Raw genomic sequence first — 20,355 nt, forward strand, 5'->3', positions numbered from 1 at the left:
CTTCTTTGTGTCTATTTTACAGGCTCAGGGGCCCAAGCACTTGGACCATCTACTGCTTTCAATTCAGCTCCCTGCTTAATGTGCCTGGAAAAACGGTGGACACTGGCCCAAACTCCTCGGCCCCTGCCACCCACATGGGACATCCAAATGGAGTTCCAGGCTCCTGGCTTTGGCCTGGACCAGCTGTTGTGGTCCTCGGGGGGAAGTGGACCTGTGAGTGGGAGGTGAAACTCAGCCTTTTTCTTGCTCACTCACTCTTCTTTCTCTCCACTTCAGATAAATAAATATTTTTTTATAAAAAGGATAAAAACTAAAAAAGTGAAGTAGTCACTAAATAATGATCAAAGGATAAACTTATCAAGAAGATAATGACAGTTTTACATACATAAGCACCTGATGGAAGAGCACCCAGTTTTATTTATTTGTTTACTTGAATTTTATTTTTGATGATGTTTACATAGTTGATCAGAGGGGAAAGGTCGAGGATCAGAGGCTAGTAGGTAAGACCCTTGTTTACACATTTTCTTTTTCTTCTTTCCATATATGGGGGAGAGGAGGATACAAGAGGAGAAACCACGCCCAGCCTCCCAAGCACCACATTCCCTGGGGGGAGAACTGCCACCCGATGTCATCTAGGGTCCCCATTTCCTGAGGCTTCTGCTCGTGAGGTTTCAATAGTTCTGAGATGCTGCTGGTACCGTTACTCCAAGGATGAGGAAATCCTTCCAAAGTTGATTGGCTGTCATAGCCCACCTCCGAATCTCCATTGGCCCAGAAATTTGCTATCAAGCTTCACCGGGGTAGTTGATCAGTTTGTTCGGCCCTCCATCCTCAGCAAATCAATGGGTGCTGTGGCCCAATCCTGCCCTGCCCAACACACTCTGACTGGGCTGCAAGAGGAGCCTACAATCTCCCCACTGGACCCACTTCCTACCCACATACTGCACTCTGCAGGTGAGAGCTCCCAGGTTTAAAAAGCAAACAGTAATGTATCGGAAAGTTCAGCTCCCCAGGTCTGTCAGTGGACAGATCATCCACACTATGACTCAAATGGAATAAATAGACATTTACAGAAGATTTTATTCTGCAGCTATAAAATATACATTCTTTCCTGAGATAGACTATAAATTAGGCCACAGAGCAAATCTCGACATCCTGGAAAACATGAAAAGAATACCATGTATTTTTTTTTTTTTAACACAAAGGAGCAAAGCTAGAAATCAATGAAAGAATCTTTGGAAATGATAAAATACAAGCGGATTGAACATTGGACAGCATCCTTCTGAATGAACAGTGGGTCACGAAAAGAAACCAAAAGGCAAATTTTAAACTTGGTTGAAACAGGAGCAGGTGTTTGGCCTTAGGATGCCTGCATCCCACATTGGTATCCTCAGGTCTAATTGGCGGCTCCAGCTCCTCGTCCTGCCTCCAGGCTGACATGGGTCTTTTCCACACTGGAGATGACTTAGGCAGTTGAGTTCCTACCACTGGCAAAAGTCCCTGGCTCCCATATTTGGCCCCAGCCAGGGGCTGTTGTGGGTACTGAGGAATAAACCAGGGCAGGGGAGTCCTGTCTGTCTGCCCAACAGTCAACTAATAAATGAAAACATCCCTGAGGGCCTGGCATGGTAGCCTAGTGGCTAGAGTCCTTACCTTGCATGTGCCAGGATTCCATATAGGCACCAGTTCTAATCCCAATGGCCCCTCTTCCCATCCAGCTCCCTGCTTGTGGCCTGGGAAAGCAATAGAAAATGGTGTAAGTCCTTGCGACCCTGTACCTGCGTGGGAGACCCTGAAGAAGCTCTGGACTCCTGGCTTCAGATCAGCACAGCTCCAGCCGTTGCGGTCACTTGGGGAGTGAATAAATGGAAGAAGGATCTTTCTCTTTGTCTCTCCTCCTCTATGTATATCTGACTTTGCAATAAGAATAAATCTTTTTTTCCAAAGATTTTAAAAAAGGTTTATTTTTATTACAAAGTTAGATATACAGAGAGGAGGAGAGACAGAAAGATCTTCCCTTCGATGATTCACTCCTCAAGTGACTGCAACAGCTGGTACTGTGCTGATCCGAAGCCGGGAACCATGAACTTCTTCCAGGTCTCCCACGTGGGTGCAGGGTCCCAAGGCTTTGGGCCGTCCTTGACTGCTTTCCCAGGCCACAAGCAGGGAGCTGGATGGGAAGTGGAGCTGTCGGGATTAGAACCGGCGCCCATATGGGATCCTGGTGCGTTCAAGGCGAGGACTTTAGCTGCTAGGCCACTGTGCCAGGCTCTTTTCCCAAAGATTTATTATTTAATTTGATTGCGAAGTCAGATATATAGAGAGAAGAAGAGAGGCAGAGAGGAAGATCTTCCCTCCAATGATTCCTCCCCAAGTGACCGTAATGGCCGGTGCTGTGCTGATCCGAAGCCAGGAGCTAAAAACGTCCTCCAGGTCTCCCACACGGGTGCACGGTCCCAGGGCTTTGCATTGTCTTCCACTGCTTTCCCAGGCCACAGGCGGGGAGCTGGATGGGAAGTAGAACTGCTGGGATTAGAACCGACGCCCATATGGGATCCTGGCACATTCAAGGTGAGGACTTTAACTGCTAGGTCACTGAGCTGGGCTCAAAAATAAATGTTAAAAAAAAAAAATCCCTTGAAACAAATAAGAAAACACAACGGAGCAAAATTCCTGTGTGACAAGAACAGCACTAAGAAGTTTGAGCATTATGCCCCTTCCTCAGCAAGCTGGGGGGGCTGGGCTCTGTGGTCATCAGGATAGACACCCTATTCTCTGTCAGAGGACCGGTTCAAGTCCTGACTTCCCTTCGGCCCCAAGTTCCTGCTGATGTGCATCACGGGAGGCTGCAGATAACTCAAGGACCGGTTCCCAGCTCGCTGTGGGAGAAACCGGGGTGGGGTTCTGCTTCCTACCCCTGGCCTGGTGCAGATCTTGTAGGGGGCGTGCGGGGGACCAGGATGGAGCCTCTGAGGCCTGGCTTCTGCCTGGCCGAGGCCTAGATGTTGTTGCCGTTTGCAGAGTGTACCTCTCTCTTTCTCTGCCTTTGAACTATATGAAAGAGACCTTTTTTTTTCCCCTTTTTAAGAAATGGTCAAAGGATCTGGGTAGACATTTCTCAAAAAATCCAGGTGACTAACAAATGCATGAAAAAGTGCTCAATAGCACTCTCCCTCAGGGAAAGGCAAATGAAACCACAATGAAACATCTCACTGTGGTTAGAATGGCTGTTATCAAAAAGACAACAACAAACACAGGTGGAGATGTGGAGGGAGGGATCCCGTACGCACCCGTTGGTCGGAATAAGCACAGCCCTTGTGGGGGAACAGTATGGCAGCTCCTCAGGAAACCTAAAATAGATGTACCATATGGTATCCCACTTCTGGCTGTGTGTTCTAAGGAAGTGAAAGCTTGTGAGAGAGATTCTTGCGTTCACTACAGCAGTAGTCAAGATACAGAAGCAGCCTCAGTGTCCCGCAGTGGATCAATAAGGAAAAGGTGGTATGTATGTGGTGGGCTGTTACTCAGCCACAAAAAGGAACATCCTGTCATTTTCAGCAAGATGGATATAATTACAGATTATTATGTTCAGTGAAATAAGCCAGATAACAGAAGGATATTCTATTTACATATTCTATCTCAAAGATGGAAATTAAATCTGACCTTAGAATCATGATTACTGGAGGACAGGAGCTGAGGGAGGCTGGATGCCGGTCTAAAACACAGGAGTAAGGAGTGTCCCGCAGCGCACAGGGGGACCCCAGCACACCGGGGACTGCAGCCCGCGATCGAGGGCCACACGCTGAGACCTAGTTGGGGGGAAGCACCTGGCTCGATCAGTTTATGTCCTGTGTATGTATTGGAAAATTGCACTTCACTAACACTGCAAGGATTACAAGTAAAAAAAAAAAATTAAACATTAAAAAATACTTCGAAATAATCTTCCGGTTGAAAATTCCAACCTCTGCTTTTGGTCCCTCAAATTCATCTTCAAAGTCCATACTTTGAGCCACATCTGTCTCCTTTATCAGACCACAGATTCCTTGAGGGTAAGGTTTAGATTGCCATTGAGAGAGATTTGCTTCAGCTGAATTGAGGTGGAGTTGACACTGTGTTTGAGGAAGTGTTTCGGTGTGCCTAAGCATTTAAAACTACTTGTAGAGTCCAGCTAGTTAACGCCTCGTCACAGACCCCTCAGTCTTGGCCTGTGAGGGAGGCTGCTTGGGTCTCCTCGGCTGATCTGCAGCCTCTGATACGTAACTGTTAACTGAGTGGGCATGCTTCGTGTTGTTGGCACTCTGGAACGCCACTCCTCTTACCGCACGAGTCTGCCCTTCGTCCAGCATCTCGCCACGCCCCCGGCACTGTCCATGGCTGTGTTTCCCTGAGCTTGTTTTATCTTTTAGTTTCAGCATGGAACAGATTATGCAGTATTTGTCTCTCTGCGCCTGGCTTACTTCACTTGGCATAATGTCTTCCAGATTCATCCATGTTGTCACAAATGGCAAGATGACAGGATTTCTTTGTAAAGACGACATAGCTTTCCACTTGATGTGTACATGTGTGTCACAAATTTCTTCGTGCATCTGTTTGTGAGTGTGGTGATTGTAGGGGACATTGTGAGCTGTGGGGGGGAGACCGCTAACTCAGGAGAGTGATTTTATTTCCTTTTGTATCTATAACCAGAAGCAGAGGTATTACAGCATATGGTAGGTCCTTTTTTAATTTTTTGAGGAACTTCTTCATTGTTTTCTTTAATAACAACATCAACGTGAAAGGGTCCGATTTTCTCCACCTCCTCATCAAACTTCCCTTTGCATTGTTTGGTAATAGCCATCCTAGCAGGTATAAGATAATACCTCACTGTGGTTTGATGATCATTTCTCTGATGATTAGTGAATTTGAGCACCTTTGCATATGCCTGGTAGCCATGTGTATTTGTCTGAGAAAATGTTTATTTGGTCCTTTCCCTGTTTTTAAAAATGGAGTCATTAAAATGGAATCATTTGCTTGTTTGCTAGTGTGTGATGTGAGTTCCTCCTATGTTTTGAGTGTTAACCCATGATCAGAATTGCTGTACTTGCACACTGCTCTAGTGAACTCAGCGTTAGCATGAATCAGCCCAGAGCGCCCGGCAGCTGGTCCCTGCTGTTCTTCCAGCAGCGTAACACTTGTCTAGGGACAAGGCAGCCTTTGCTAGGTTGCTAGTGAGAGCTTACTGTGCTTCAGTTTCTCCTTCACTGAGATTCAGAACCTTTCCATGTGCTTGTTTGTCTTCCAGATGTTGTCTTTGGTGAATTGTATATTCAAACATTTTGTTCACATTTAATTGGATTCTTTATTTTCTTATGAGTGAATTTCAGGAGTTACATATATAACACATACACATATATACACATATATATGTAAAACAAATTCTTTATCATCTTTGAAATTATTTGTAAATATTTTTACTGTTAAAAAAAATGAAAGGACAAACCAAGCACAGGAAGAAAAATCCCAGCACACTTATTTTGTAGACATTTAAAAGGTAGATTTTTGGACCAGCACAGTGATATAGCATACTGATCTTCCACTTATGGTACTGGCATCCCATATGGGCATCATTTTGAGGCCGGCTGCTCTACTTCTGATCCAGCTCTTTGCTCACGGCCTGGGAAAGCAGTAGAGGATGGCTCAAGCCTTTGAGCACCTAAACTAATGTGGGAGACCTGGAAGCTTTTCTCCCTTGGCTTCATTGATCCAACTCTGGCCATGGCAACCATCTAAGGAGTGAACCTGTGCAGGGAAGGCCCCTTTCTCTGTCTTTCCCTCTCTCGCTCTAAGTCTGACTTTCATGGAAAGTAAGTAAATTTTTCTGGGGCTGGTGTATTGGCTCAACTGGGTAATCCTCCGCCTCCAAGTGCTGGGATCCCATATGGGTGCAGGTTCATGTCCTGCAGCTCCACTTCCCATCTAGCTTCCTGCTTGTGGCCTGGGAAAGCAGGAGAAGATGACCCAAAATTTTGGGACCCTGCATCCGCATGGGAGACCTGGAAGATCTTCTGGCTTCAGATCCACTCAGCTCCAACAGTTGTAGCCATTTGGGGAGGGAATCAGTGGATGGAAGATCTTTCTATCTCTGCTTCTCTCTGTCAATCTGACTTTCCAATAAAAATAAATTGTTTTTAAATAATGAAGGTAGATTTTCTCCCAGTTTTGATTATCGTGCATTTTAAACAGCGAGTTAAAATTGTTATATATTTGTGGGCCCGGCGTGATAGCGTAGTGGATAAAGTCCTTGTCTTGAATGCATTGGGATCCCAGTGCAGCACCCATACACATATATACACATATATATGTAAAACAAATTCTTTATCATCTTTGAAATTATTTGTAAATATTTTTACTGGGTGCTGGTTCTAATCCTGGCAGCCATGTTTCTCATCCAGCTCCCTGCTTGTGGCCTGGGAAAGCAGTTGAGGACGGCCCAAAGCCTTGGGACCCTGCACCCATGTGGGAGACCTGGAAGAAGCTCCTGTCTCCTGGCTTTGGATTGGTTCAGCTCCAGCTGTTGCGGCTGATTGGGGAGCGAAACATTGGAGGAAAGATCTTCGTCTTTGTCTCCCCTCCTCTCTGTATATCTGGCTTTCCATTAAAAATAAATAAATATTACCAAGAAAGACAGAAGACAGAACGGGTCAATCAACCTCCTCAGCTATATCTTGGCAGCGAATGGAGACTCTTTGATGGACTATGTCAATCAATGGATTCTTCAATAACCTCATCGTGCCTGGAGTGGCGAGATTGGCAGTGATTAATAACTGTTGAACTAACAAAACCACTTGAGCAAGGATCTCAGAGCATGTCCTAAATCCGGGACCTGGGGTGGGTGGGAGACTAGGTGGGGCTTCTCCTTCAATATTCCCTTTACCTCAGATATATGATGGAAACAAGAGGGAAATAGTGGTCTTACCCACTTTCCTACAGCCCCAGTACCTTTTTACTCTAATTAACAATGTAAAGATTGTAAAAAATATAATAAAAAAATCTGGGAAAAAAGATATATTGCTCAATACAAAAATAAATAAATAAATAAATAAATCTTAAAAGCCTAGAAAAAAAAAGAAATGTAGATTTTCTCCCAGTTTTGATTATCATTACATTTTATTTTATTTATTTATTTTAATATAAATGCATTTTTTAGATTTATTTTTATTGCAAAGTCAGATATATACAGAGAGGAGGAGAGACAGAGAGCAAGATCTTCCCTCCAATGATTCACTCCCCGAGCAGCCGCAACGGCCGATACTGTGCCAATCTGAAGCCAGGAGCCAGGAACCTCTTCCAGGTCTCTCATACAGGACAGGTTCCCAAGGCTTTGGGCCGTCCTCAACTGCTTTCCCAGGCCACAGGCAGGGAGCTGGATGGGAAGTGGAGCTGTCAGGATTAGAACCGGCGCCCATACGGGATCCTGGTGCATTGAAGGCGAGGACTTTAGCCACTAGGCCACGCTGCCAGGCCCATCTCATCTCAATTTTTATGTTAATTTTATTCTCCTTTTTTTACTTTCTTATGTTTTGTGCCTCCTGTGTTTTCCTGGTGGTGATAGGATGGTAATCTAACTGAACCTTGATTGTATACACAAGAACTGTTCAAAGTCTCAAATCTAGACAGTGGAGGACTTGGGCATATGAAGCCACATAGACTGCCCCTAGAGTTTTTATTCTCATTTCCTAGACTTTGGTTCTCTGACAACTTCTCATTTCATTCTCCCACCAAACTTTGGAGAAAATTATCCTGGTCCCGAGTATCCTTTATCCCATTTTGCAGGATCAGGTGCGGCCTTGGGGGTGATGGGGTTTTTCTCTTTGATTCTTAGCCTCTGTGCCCTTTGTTTGGGAACTGATGGAGGGCGAGGCCCGGGTGCTTGTCCCTTTGTGGGAGGCTTGGGTAGTCACCCTGGTTTCTTGGTTGGGATGGAGGATGAAGCCGTTACTCTCCCTGCTTGTTTTGAGAGCGAGCGAATATTTGATGACAACATTCCTGAAAGATCGCTTTGCATATTGCAATGCCAAGATTTCTCTTTCTTCTTTGAAAGCATGACCAGAATTGTTTTATATTATGGAAATAATTAGTCAGTTTCAATGATAGCAAGTCACAGAGCCAACCAAAGAGCTTTTCATCTATTGCTAATTAGCTTCTTCAAAATGTATCAGGATTCCTGCTTTGTTTACTAGTACATTACTTACAGGCATTATCATTATAAGACTGTGTCAGAAGACAGAAGGCAGGCTGTGCAAGACCAAATAATTATTTGTTTGCTGTGTCTGTTGAAAAAAAAAATGAAATGATGCATTTGTTGTTTGAACCACAGTTACCCTCCTGTGCACATTGCAAGTTACTGCTCTCCAGCTGCACTGATGCACTCCCCAAGTGCCTGCAACAGCCAGCACAGGGCCAGGCCCACTCCGGGAGCCCTGTGCTCAGCCCCGTCTCCCACGCGGATGGCAGGGAGCCAATGCTCCCTTCTTCACATTCCCCACACCCTTCCCAGGCCTGGTCATTACTGTTTTACACTGTACAACTTCTTAGTTTCAGTGTTTGAAAAGTGTGTGTGTGTGTGTGTGTGTGTGTGTGTGTGTGTGTGTGTGTGTGTGTTTCTGGCTTATTTTGCTTAACATGATGTTAACTTCCATCCATGTTGCTGCAATGACAAAATTTTCCGACTTTCAGGACTGAATACATCTCATGGTGGTAGATAATCAGTGTACATATACCCAACTGTGGACTGTTCTGTCATGTGGTCATTCCACCCTAGTTTTTTGAGGAAGCTCCACACTGTTTTCCATAGACTAATGAGCGGGTTAGGGGTGCGGGACCAGAGAAAGTCGAGGTTCAAGCACAGTTAGATTGCTTCTGCTACGGCACTCGGATAACTGCAGTCTTCAGCTGGAGAGCAAGCGTCCCCGTCCCCAGCACACAGAAACGTTTGTGGAAGAGAAGGAGATACTGATTATCCTGACTGGATCACTGCACTTTGTACACGCTTTTCATGCTGCCATTTTATCTCCTGTAAATATGTAAAACCACTATGTGTCAAAAATTGACATTTTTAATTAAAAATAAAAACTAAATATGCAACTATCCTACAAGCCAGCAGTTGTAACCCTGGGCACTTATGAAAACTTATGAACAACCCGTGTGTGTTTCTAGCAGACACAGAGATGACATTCAGTGGTGGGAGATGCTAGTCTGTGGCACGTCAGTGTCAAGGAAGCTCCGAGGCACACGTGGCCTAAGGAACGTCCCGAGGGCTGTGCTGAGGGGAGTTCTCACTGCAGCAGCACGTGTCTAAAACTGGAACCATGCCGAGGGGAAAAGCCTGAACCTAAAAGGTTATATGTGCTGTATGTTTCCATTTATAGAACATTCTTGAAATGAGAGAATTGCAGAAATGCTGGCTGTCAGGAATGAAGAGGGAAGGGAGGGAGAAGGAATTAGGGAAGGCGCGAATGTGGCCTCATTTAGAGGACAACATGGAGGACTTACATGAGATGATGGAATGTTCTGTCTTGACTGTTCCGTGTCTTAACCTGTTGGTAATGTTCCACATTTTTTCATATTATTTATCTGAAAGGCAAAATGGCAGAGAAAAGAGGAAAAAAAAAAAACTTTTCTTCAAGAAAAAAACTTCTGCATTTGCTGTTTCACTTCCCAAATGGCCACAACAGCCAGGACTGGGCTTGGTAGAAGCCAGGAGCCAGGAGCCCCATCTGTGTCTCCCATGTGGGTGGCAGAGAACAAGGACTTGAATCATCACCTTCTGTCCCCAGGACTCACATTAGTGGTAAACTAAATCAGAAGTGGAGGCAAGACTCAAAGCCAGGCAGCTCCGTACAGGACAGCCCAAGCTGTAGCTTCATACGGTGCAGCACCATGTCCACCCTCCCTGTACTTCTTACTCTGGCTGCACGGTGACCTCTTTGCTTGTGTGATTTCTTTTAGTTTGGTTTTTCAGTAACTCATCTTGACTAACATTTGGCAAACTTTGTTCAAATAGTTCTTATATCTGTATTTGTTGCTTGATAATTCTGACATTATTTCTTCTGGATCGATTTTCTCTTTTTTAAAAAAAGGATTTATTTATACTGAAAGTCAGCTACAGAGAGCTCTTCCACTCACGGGCACACTCTCAAGATGGCCAGGAGATTTGTTCTCACATGGCTAACAGGGGCCTAAACACTTGGACCATCTTCTGCTACTTCTTCCAGGCCATCAGCAGAGAAATGGAGCAACTGGGACATACACTGACATCCATATGAGATACAGAGGGTTGCAGGTGGCAGCTTTACTGGCTATGCCACAACACTGGCCCCTCTGGATCTATTCTTAACCATAAATATACTGTTCTGACATGTGCAATTTGCCGACTTTTGTTGTATTCACAAAGTTGTGTAGCTGTCCATCACTCTAATTCTGTATCGCCCTCCCTCAGCAGTAAGCCCTCCGTTCATCCTCATCGCCTGGTCCTTGACAAACACCAGTCTGCTTTGTGCCTCAATATTTGCTCATTTTGAACAGTTGGTGTAAGTGTATGTAACAATAGAATACGTGGCCTTTTGGCTCTGACTTCTTCAATCATCATGTTTTCAAGGTTCACCCATGTTGCGGCAAGTTTATGGCTTGAAAATATTCCATGTTTTGTTAAGACATTCATCATTTCGCAGATGTTTAGGTAGTATCCAATACTGGCCAAAATGAATAGTGCTGCTGTGAATAATCATATACCAACTTTCCTTCTAAAACTATTATTTATTTAAATTTTACTTCTTTTTATTATCATTTTATGATACAGTTCCACAGATTGTGGGATTTCCCTTGCCCTCTCCCCAATTCCCTCCCCACCCATTAAATTCCCCTGTATTATTACTATAGTATAGTTCTTCACACAGTCATATGTCCATTACTGTAGGCATGGATAATGGCAGAGAGTCCCGCATCCTATTATCAAGACATAGTAAACAGTTTCATTGGGAGTCCATCTTTGTTTGGAAATAAAGATGCATGCTGCATTGTATCTCACATCTGCATATGATAGTCTCCTTTACACAGTTACTATACATCCCCTTAAATAAAAGCCACAATTCAAAATCAATAACAGGAAGAAAAATACAAATTTACAATGCCATGAAGTTAAATTATGTGCTACTAGATATGATAGTCTCCATTTCACAGTTACTATACATCCCCTTAAATGAAAAGCCACAAAACAAAATCAACAACAGGAAGAAAAAAAGAAAACATTAATAACACCATGAAGCTAATTAAATAACATGATATTGAATGACTAATGTGTCACTGAAGAAGTGAAAAAGAAAATTAAGAACCTTCTTAAAGTAAATGAAGCTATTGTATGATCTATGAATCATTGAAGAATTTAACCAGAAGAAAGTGTTTTGAAGAGATGAAATTAACAAAAAAAAATCAAAATCATGAAATATAATTTCTGCCTATCTTTGTTGGTGAGATATGGTTCCTGTAGGCAACAAATAGATGGGTTTTGTATTTTAATCAAGTCTAGTAATCTATGACGTTTGATTGATGAGTTTAAGCTGCTTACATTCAGGGTTAATACAAATAGGTGGTAATTTGGTCCTGTCATTTTAGGAATGGGTTGTTCATTGGTTTAGTTTTCTGTTGTTGTTTTACTGGGATGTTCTTCATACTTGCCTTTGATTTTGGTGAGTGCTATTCCTTTTCTCTGTCAAGAGAACATCTTGAAGTATCATTTGTAGGGCAGGTTTGGAAGAGGCATATTCTTTTATCTTTACTGTGGAAGAACTGTATTTCATTTTCAAAGACAAAGGAAAGTTTTGCTGGGTACATTATCCTGGGCCAACAATTTTTCTGCTTTTAGAATCTGGAATATGTCGCTCCATTCTCTTCTTGCCTATAAGGTTTCCTGTGAGAGGTCTCCTGTGAGTTTAATTGGCATTCCTTTATATGTCAGTTGATTTTTTTTTTTCATGTGCTTATTTAGGGACTTTTCCTTATGTTCGACTGAAGAGAGCTTGAATATCATGTGTCTTGGTGAAGATAGCTTTTGGTCAACCCTGTTGTGAGTTCTGTGCCCCTCCTGGATCTTGTTTCCCAATTCTTTCTTTAGATTAGGGAAATTTTCCCTTATCATTTCATTGAATACACCTTTAACCCCAGTTTCTCTTCCTGCACCTTCTGGGACTCCCATAACTCTTATGTTTGGCCTTTTAATAGTGTCTTTCAGTTCTTGAATACTTTTTTTGGCCTGATCCAGCTCTGCTTCCAGCTTTTTGTTTGTTTCCCCGTGGTGACAGAAAATATCTTCTAATTTTGAGATTCTTTCTTCTGCCTCCTTCGTTCTATTTTGGAGACTCTCCACTGTATTTTGAATTTGTTCCACTGTATTCTTCATTTCTGATATATCAGCTTTCATTTGATTCATTCCCAGTGTGACATATTCCTTGAATGCCAGCTTTACGTGCTTCTTGTTTTGAATTCTGTATCCCTCATATTCTCGATGTCTTCCTCAGTTAACTCTGAAGTTGGCAAATGCTTTTGCTCCTTTGCAGGGGAGTCATTGTGCCTTGGTCATTCTTTTGCTCTTGGTCATTGTACTTCTGGTTAGCAGAGTCTTCTCCTTGGGGCAGGTTTCCAAAGTTGTGTCACCCACAGGTCTACAATTAGATTTTACTTGTTGTGGCTCACCACTCTCCACCTCCTGTGATACCGTGCTGAGGCTGTACTGTTGTCTATACAACCTTTCTCCCACTTAAAGTTGGAGTAGGTCCAGGATTTGGGAGACACCAGGTGTCCATACAGTTAGGTTGTTGGTGGTGCTGATCTTGCCGGAACCTGTTGGCTGTTAGGTCTGAGGGGCACACGGACCTATTTTGACCCATATAATGCCATAGTCAATATTATTTTCCTGTGGGACCAGTGCAATGCTCTGAGCTCAGTGGGTTCTTGCCGAGTTCGGTATATGCACAGCTCACTGTTGTCCCCTGCAATCTTAAATTCTTTGCCACACTGTAAGAAATGGCGCCTGATGTGCCACTACTAGAGTTTTTGATCTGCTGGCTGTCAGGTCTGAGGGCTACCCGGACCTGTCTTGGGTGAAACCTGTAGGATGCCATGTTGCTGCAGTTCACTGAGTCAGAAATGAGTTCACTCCCAGCTCAGAGCATGTGCAGTCCTGCTCCATAGCCCTTGCCTCCTTAAACAGAATGGCATCTGATATGGCTCTTGGGGGTAGATTGGGCTGTGTAATTTACCCTGTTCCTGCACTGCCTGTCTTGGACCTGCTGCTCTGTTTCTGTTCCTGGTCAAATCAAACAGACCAGCAGGATGTGCAGTTCTTTGGGTTCACCCTGGAGCTCCAGATAATGTCCTTTCCCACCTTGTTGCTGGTGGAATTCTGGCTGCCAGTGCAGTTCAGATCGCCACTCACTGAATGCTGCTGGAGTATCAGTCACTGCAACACCACACTGTTGTCTCCGCTGCTTTCCTGTCTGTCAGTCTCCAGGTGCCCCTCTGCTGTCGTTCTGTCCTCTTCTATTTCCTGGAATGTGCCCTCTCTGCTTCACACTGGCTAATATTTCTCCGTCTGTTTAAATGTGTCCTTACCCTATTCCGCCATCTTGATTCTCCTTCTAAAATCATTCTTATACTGTGCTCTTTCTAACTATGCCTAAGATTTCCTGGCAGTGAAGAGCTGAGGTATTCCGTATTGGAGTCCCTGCGTTCAGCACCTGGCTCAGCTCCTGACTGTGGCTTGCTGCCTACGCAGCTGTTGGAGACACGGTGCTGACTGCAGTCCTGGGGCCCCTCGGCTCTGATTCATTCTCTCGCCGAGCGTTGATCAGTCCAGTCCCAGGCGTTGCTGGCTTCTGCGTCCTGAGCAGCAGACAGGGGCCCTTCTGTCTGCGTGTGCCTCTCCTCCGCTCTCACCCGCTGCGTCTCTTGAGTAAATAAATGAAAATGAAATTGGTTTGCCCCAAAACAGCTTCACAATTTATTTCAAATTATTAACATTTCTTAACAACTCACTATTTACAAAGCTGTTTCTCATATATCCATATTTTCTCCACTTTTGCACTGCCTCACTAATTCAAAGAGAAGTGGGGTTCAGGAGCAATTTTTTTCTCATTTTACAGAAAAGTAATTGAATTATAGGCAAAGGGAAAAGCCTTAGGGAGGGAAGTTGATCAGTGTTGTAAGTGAAGCTCAATGCAGGGCGCCCTGATCCAGTGCCAGCTTCAGTGACCCGCAGTGTAGCCTGCCTCACTGCTGTGTCATCCAGGACCTCCTGACTGGGTTAAGCTGGAAAAACTAGAAAAATAATACTCACTAAGACTCATAGCTGGAACTTGATCTCTGGAATGTCCACACTTTTTCAAGTTGGTTAACAATGTTTCAATCTGCAGCATAAATGCCTTCTGAGAAACTTGTGCTCTTATTCTAAAATATACTTTTATTGTTGACTTCTTAAAGTTTTTATATTATTGTACCTCATTTACAAGGTGAAACTTAGAGACATTGCAATATCTTTACTCATATTTAGTTCTTCACTATATAATCAAGAGAGGGCAATAAGAGATAACATTTTATGAAATAGGAAGTTAAATTTCTTCTTTATTATATGAGTGCCGAGGTCTGCAGAAGAAAAATGGTGCGTATTTAACGTTTCTGTGTTGCTGATGATTTCGATTTCCCCAGAGATGGTTCAGAATCAGTATTACATGCACACATATCAGATGATTGATTCACAAGTTAAATTGGGAAGTTTGCAATTCTTTAACAATTACCTCAGTAAAGGATCTGCCGTATTAGGAGCTTGCTTAAGAGGGTCATGCTTTTTAAAAATTTTTTTGAAGATTGACTTATTTTGATTTGACAGGCAGATTTACAGAGAGAAGGAGAGCTAGAAAGGTTTTCCATCTGCTGGTTCACTCCCCCAAGTGGCCGCAACAGCTGGAGCTGAGTTGATCTAAATCCAGGAACTAGGAGCTCCTCCATCTCCCACATGGGTGCAGGGTCCAAGGCTTTGGGCCATCCTCCGCTCCTTTCCCAAGTAGAGAGCTGGACCAGAAGTGGAGCATCCAGGACATGATCTGGTGCCCATATGGAATGCTGGTGCCACGGGGTGCAGGATTAGCCCATTGAGCCGTGGCACCAGCTTCAATAGTCATTCTTGAATTTTTTTTTCTAAATTAGTACATTTGCTGGATTTGTGTTTGTTAAATCATGAACTTATTAAAAATGCAAGAATATCAGAACAGTTCCAAAGATTTTTGGCATTGGATTTGACCTTGCGGAAATTAATTGAGACTAACTATTGATTTAGCAGATATGAAAAATTGAAAATGTGATATTAAATATCTTAACCCCATGAAGCAGTTCTTAATGTTGAAGCAGTTTGTTGATGCGTAACATTTCCAGTTATAGATTAAAGTCTTCAGGTAATCTGCTCATCAGGGAAAAGCCTTCTGGGCTTAACTCTTTAATAAATAGTTGCAAAAACTCTGGTGCCTGCCTGAACTCTGGGTCCACTCTGGTGCCATTTCTTCTCCCACAGAGGCGCAGGCGGCCCTGCGCAGGCTGGCTGTGAAGCAGCAGACGTGGACTGCGGAGGAGAGCAGCTGCCCCCCGGACGGCGCAGGAGCAGCACCCTTCCGGATGAGTGTCCAGGCAGGTCTCCCCGTGGCTGAATGCTTCTCACATGATCCGGTTCCTTTTTTTCTGTGTGTCTAGTGAGAGGGAAGGAAAGCCTCAAGTCCAGGACAGTCTGAAGTTGAAGTAAGTGCCCAAACTTACCTCCACAGATGTTAAGTTATCCAGGAGCTTCCAGAACTCTAGCCTCTATGTATCCCATTCCAGGAGTTGTGGTTTGTATGGATATGGGGCACTGTATTAGGCTGCTGTAACAAATTACACAGACTAGATGGATTAACAAATAGAAAGTTGTTTTCTCACCGTGGGAAGCCTTGAGTCTGAGCCAGCAGGGTGGGTTTCTAATGAAGCCCCTCTTCCGGCTTGGGGCACTTCTGCCCTGGGGCTGTGGGGAGGAGACCTGTCTCCCTTCAAGGCTGCCACATCTCCTTCCTTAACTTCAGTCAGCTCTCTGTCCAGCCACATTAAGGGTTAACGACTTCAAAGAATTCATGGAAAATGTAACTCAAAGATTTATTTTGATGCAAAAAAATTGAAATCTATCCATTTTTTTTTTCATTTACTTCGTGATTGTCTTGTTTTATTTTTCAAAAAGCTCTGTTTGAAAAGTAGAGATAAAGAGAAACAGGAAAAGGTTTTTCTGTCTGCTTGGTCACTGCCCAAATGGTCACCATCATCCACCTGAAGCCAGGAGCCCTATTCTGGTCTCCCGTGTGTGGGGGGGCCCAGCTCCAAGCGCTTGGACTGTTTTCTGCTTCCCATCCATGCTCGTGGCAGGGAGCTGGATCAAAAGCAGAGCGCCGGGCCCGGCGCGGTGGCGCAGTGGTTAAGGTCCTCGCCTTGCATGCCCGGGATCCCATATGGGCGCCGGTTCTATCCCAGCAGCCCCGCTTCCCTTCCAGCTCCCTGCCTGTGGCCCGGGAAAGCAGCCCAAAGCTTTGGGACCCTGCACCCATGTGGGAGACCCGGAAGAGGCTCCTGGCTTTGGATCGGCATAGCATCGGCCTTTGTGCTCACTTGGGGAGTGAATCATCGGACGGAAGATCTTCCTCTCTGTCTCTCCTCTCTGTATATCCGCCTTTCCAATAAAAAATAATAAAAATAAATCTTAAAAAAAAAAAAGCAGAGCGCCTGGAATGCCCGCAGTGGATGCTGGACTGTGAGCAGTGACTTGGCAGGCCATGGGGCCAGGCTGGCCTGCTCATGAACCTTTTGAAGACCCTTATAGGGGGTCCGGCGTGGTGGCCTAGTGGATAAAGTCCTCACCTTTAACACGCCAGTTCTAGTCCCAACAGCTCCACTTCCCATCCAGCTCCCTGCTTGTGGCCTGGGAAAGCAGTTGAGGACGGCCCTAAGCCTTGGGACCCTGCACCCATGTGGGAGACCTGGAGGAAGTTCCTGGATCCCGGCTTCGGATCGGCGCAGCACCGGCCATTGCGGTCACTTGGGAAGTAAATCATCAGACGGAAGATCTTTCTCTCTGTCTCTCCTCCTCTCTGTATATCTGACTTTGCCGTAAAAATTTTTAAAAAAAGATCTTAAAAGGAAGACCCTTATATGAATGAATTCCTATATTTTTGAACAAAAATAAACACAATTTTATTTTCCAAGAATTTTTGAAGTCCTTTTGAAAGACATAATATAGTCCATCACAGGTATGATTGGTATGATCTATGCTTTGGAATGTTTTTAAAATTTCAGGTGATTCTAATGTGGAAATGAGCTTTGAATTTATGAAAATCGAACTTGATCTCCAGTGCAGCTCTGATTTGGAAACACCTTTACTGGGTTGTTTTGGAGATCTCTTTATTGATTTATGAAAGTGACAGTTGAGTCCTCCATTCTCTTTTCCTTCCTTCCTTGGGGCTGGTGCTGGAGTGTGGTGAACATTCTCCCAGGGAGCACGTGAGAACCTTTCTTCACGTTTGAAAAATCATATGCTGCTTCTGGAAGGACCAGGTCCATTGTCAGGACAGCAGATAGCTGTGGCCGTGCCTTATCTTCAGGATGGCGAGGGGCAGTTTAATGGTCAGCCCTAAAACGATTTCTGCCAAATAGCACCCAACAGGTGATGCCAGTGGACCGAGGAAAGTGACTCTGAAAGTGTGGTCACGTGCCGCGGTCGGTCTGAACAGGCAGTGGTTTGCGTGTGTGACCTAGAGTGCTGCATACTCTTCCTAAAGGCCGGGTGCGGTGGGCAGGACAAGGCTGCCGCATCACTGTGCAGGCAGGAGAAATGATGAGACTAAGACTTCCCTCTTTCCCGTGAAGATTAGTGGCACAATTAGAGCAAACTGATGCATAAAGACCAGTGCTGTTTCGATATTCAGTAATTCAGAAACTTGTGTCTGTTCAGGTCAGGCTCATGGAGCCATTTATAGGTAAAAGGTCCCAATACTTCTTGATTTGAAATGAAATTTATAGACTGGTAGGTAAACACATGATTACAATACATTGTGGTATATATGATGCTAACAGCAAGCGATGACTTTTGAAGAAGTGCACCTGTGCCCCAGGGAAGAGGTCAAGTGTGCAGGCACTGGTGCGAGTGGAAGCAGACACGCTGGGCGCAAGGGATTTTCCCTCAGGAAAAAACAAAACATGACCCGTGGAAGATGTAGAGTGCATCTAGCTCCGTCTACGAAGGATGCGCCTTAAACACCGTGACTTACAGCTCTTCACGTACGAGTAGGACACCTCTGTCTGAGGTTTCCAGAATGGAACAGTTCCAAGCTGGGGCCATGGAAATAGGTGGCTTGAAGTGAGTGGACACAACGGTCATTGTCAGTGAAGAGGTCAGAAAACAGACTAAAGCGCTGGTTAAGCTGGGCATCTGCTCGCTGTGGAAGTTAGACTCGGGGCCAGAGGAAAGCAGTGAGCTCGTGACCGGGTGTCAGCTGGTGGGAGGCACACCGGAGGTGACGAATAGTGCAGCCAATGGGAACAAGGGTTTCCTCTAAGTATTTCTTCCTTTACGTCTCATTGTTCCCAGTACTAGATATCACCCAAGTGTATGGATACTTGCACGTAGAGAAAGTGAGAAAACAGGGAGATGGCAAAAAATAAAAAAGTAAAAATTGTGTCTGAGGGGAGAGCAGCAAGGTTAACACTCAGTGTCAGTATCCATGAGCGTGCTACAGTAAGTGATGCACTAATGGGGAACGTGAGGACAACGAACCCCGAGGGAGACGAACGCCAGAGAGCTCCCCCAGGGACCCTGGGCTTTGTGTGTACGCCAGGTGAGCCCTGCATCTGGATAACAGCTGTCTTCAAAAGCAATCTGATTTGACAAGGTCTCCTTAGCAGCTTTATCCAGTTTGGTATTTATTTTTGTCACAGCTCTCGATCGCGTGTACAGAGTTAGACAAGCACATGTGCACAACATAACTGCAGATATGAATGTGTGCACGTGTGTTTAGCTGAGGAGAAAGAGACTCAGTTTTAGAAGCCGCTCCAGGCCTCACAGCTACACATTCTTTTTTTTTTTTTTTTAAGATTTATTTATTTATTGGAAAGTCAGATATACAGAGAGGAGGAGAGACAGAGAGGAAGATCTTCCGTCTGATGATTCACTCCCCAAGTGACCACAACAGCCGATGCTATGCGGATCCGAAGCCAGGATCCAGGAACTTCTTCCGGGTATCCCACATGGGTGCAGGGTCCCAAGGCTTTGGGCCGTCCTCGACTGCTTTCCCAGGCCACAAGCAGGGAGCTGAATGGGAAGTGGGGCTGCTGGGATTAGAACCGGCGCCCATATGGGATCCTGGGTGCGTTCAAGGCAAGGACTTTAGCTGCTACGCCATCACTGCTGGGCCCTCTTGTGTTTTATCATGACATCAGACAGAGCTGAAGGTGAGGACTGCAGCCCCCGTGATTCACTGCTGGTGTCTGCCGCCCAGGACTGACAGCATGCGTTACTTTTCATCATAGCACTTAAGTCAGTTCTGACTACAGAACACAGCAGGCTGGGGTTCTGGGTTTCCCTGTTCATTAAAGGCTTCGTTTCTCTCTCACTTGCCCTGAGTCGACGCTGAAGGGGCAGTTTGCCTTGCAGCGGCCGTGCTCTGCTGACCTGACACAGAGTCGTGCCAGTCCCTCAGTCAGCATTGTGTGTTCTTTCATCATCTTGTGCATTTGAAGTATGATGTCACTCACGCTGTCATTATTTTATTTTTATTTATTTATTTATTTTATTAATTACATTGCATAATGTGGCACAGTTTTATAGGCACTGGGATTCCCCCCACCCCTCTCCCACTCCTCCCCTCATGATGGATTCCTCCACCTTGTTGCATAACCACAGTTCAAATTTAGTTGAGATTCTTTCATTGCAAGCATACACCAAGCATAGAGTCCAGCATCTTATTGTCCAGATAAGTTCAACTGCTTCTTGGGGAGACCCTCTCTGGTCTGAAGGTAGAACCGGCAGAGTATCATCCCAGTCAACCAAAAGCCCCAACTTAACATCAGCAACAATTTATAATGTTATGGAATTAATTGACATGGTATTGAGTAACCAATATGTTAAAAAAGGCAAGTTCTTAACCACATCCTGTGACTTCTTCATTGACATTTCAATTTTAGTTTATATATAACCGGGTTCCATGCACTTTAAAATGGCTACTGATTACTATTCAGCTGTCTTGTGTCTATTTTCATTATAAT

At 44.6% G+C, this 20,355-nt stretch overlaps 1 protein-coding gene across 1 annotated transcript in view; it reads left to right on the forward strand.

Annotated features, from left to right (window-relative positions):
• Positions 1-20,355, forward strand: part of CUNH11orf80 (chromosome unknown C11orf80 homolog) — an 84,031-nt gene that overhangs the window by 36,436 nt on the left and 27,240 nt on the right. Inside the window, exon 2 of the mRNA XM_040970805.1 lies at positions 15,596-15,708. Coding sequence (XP_040826739.1) covers positions 15,596-15,708 — 113 coding nt within the window. The remainder of the gene's footprint in view (positions 1-15,595; positions 15,709-20,355) is intronic.

The sequence above is a fragment of the Ochotona curzoniae genome, unplaced genomic scaffold (genome assembly GCF_017591425.1).
Source record: "Ochotona curzoniae isolate NIBS_2020 unplaced genomic scaffold, NIBS_Ocur_1.0 scaffold_4937, whole genome shotgun sequence".
In the NCBI taxonomy this organism is placed as follows: Eukaryota; Metazoa; Chordata; class Mammalia; order Lagomorpha; family Ochotonidae; genus Ochotona; species Ochotona curzoniae.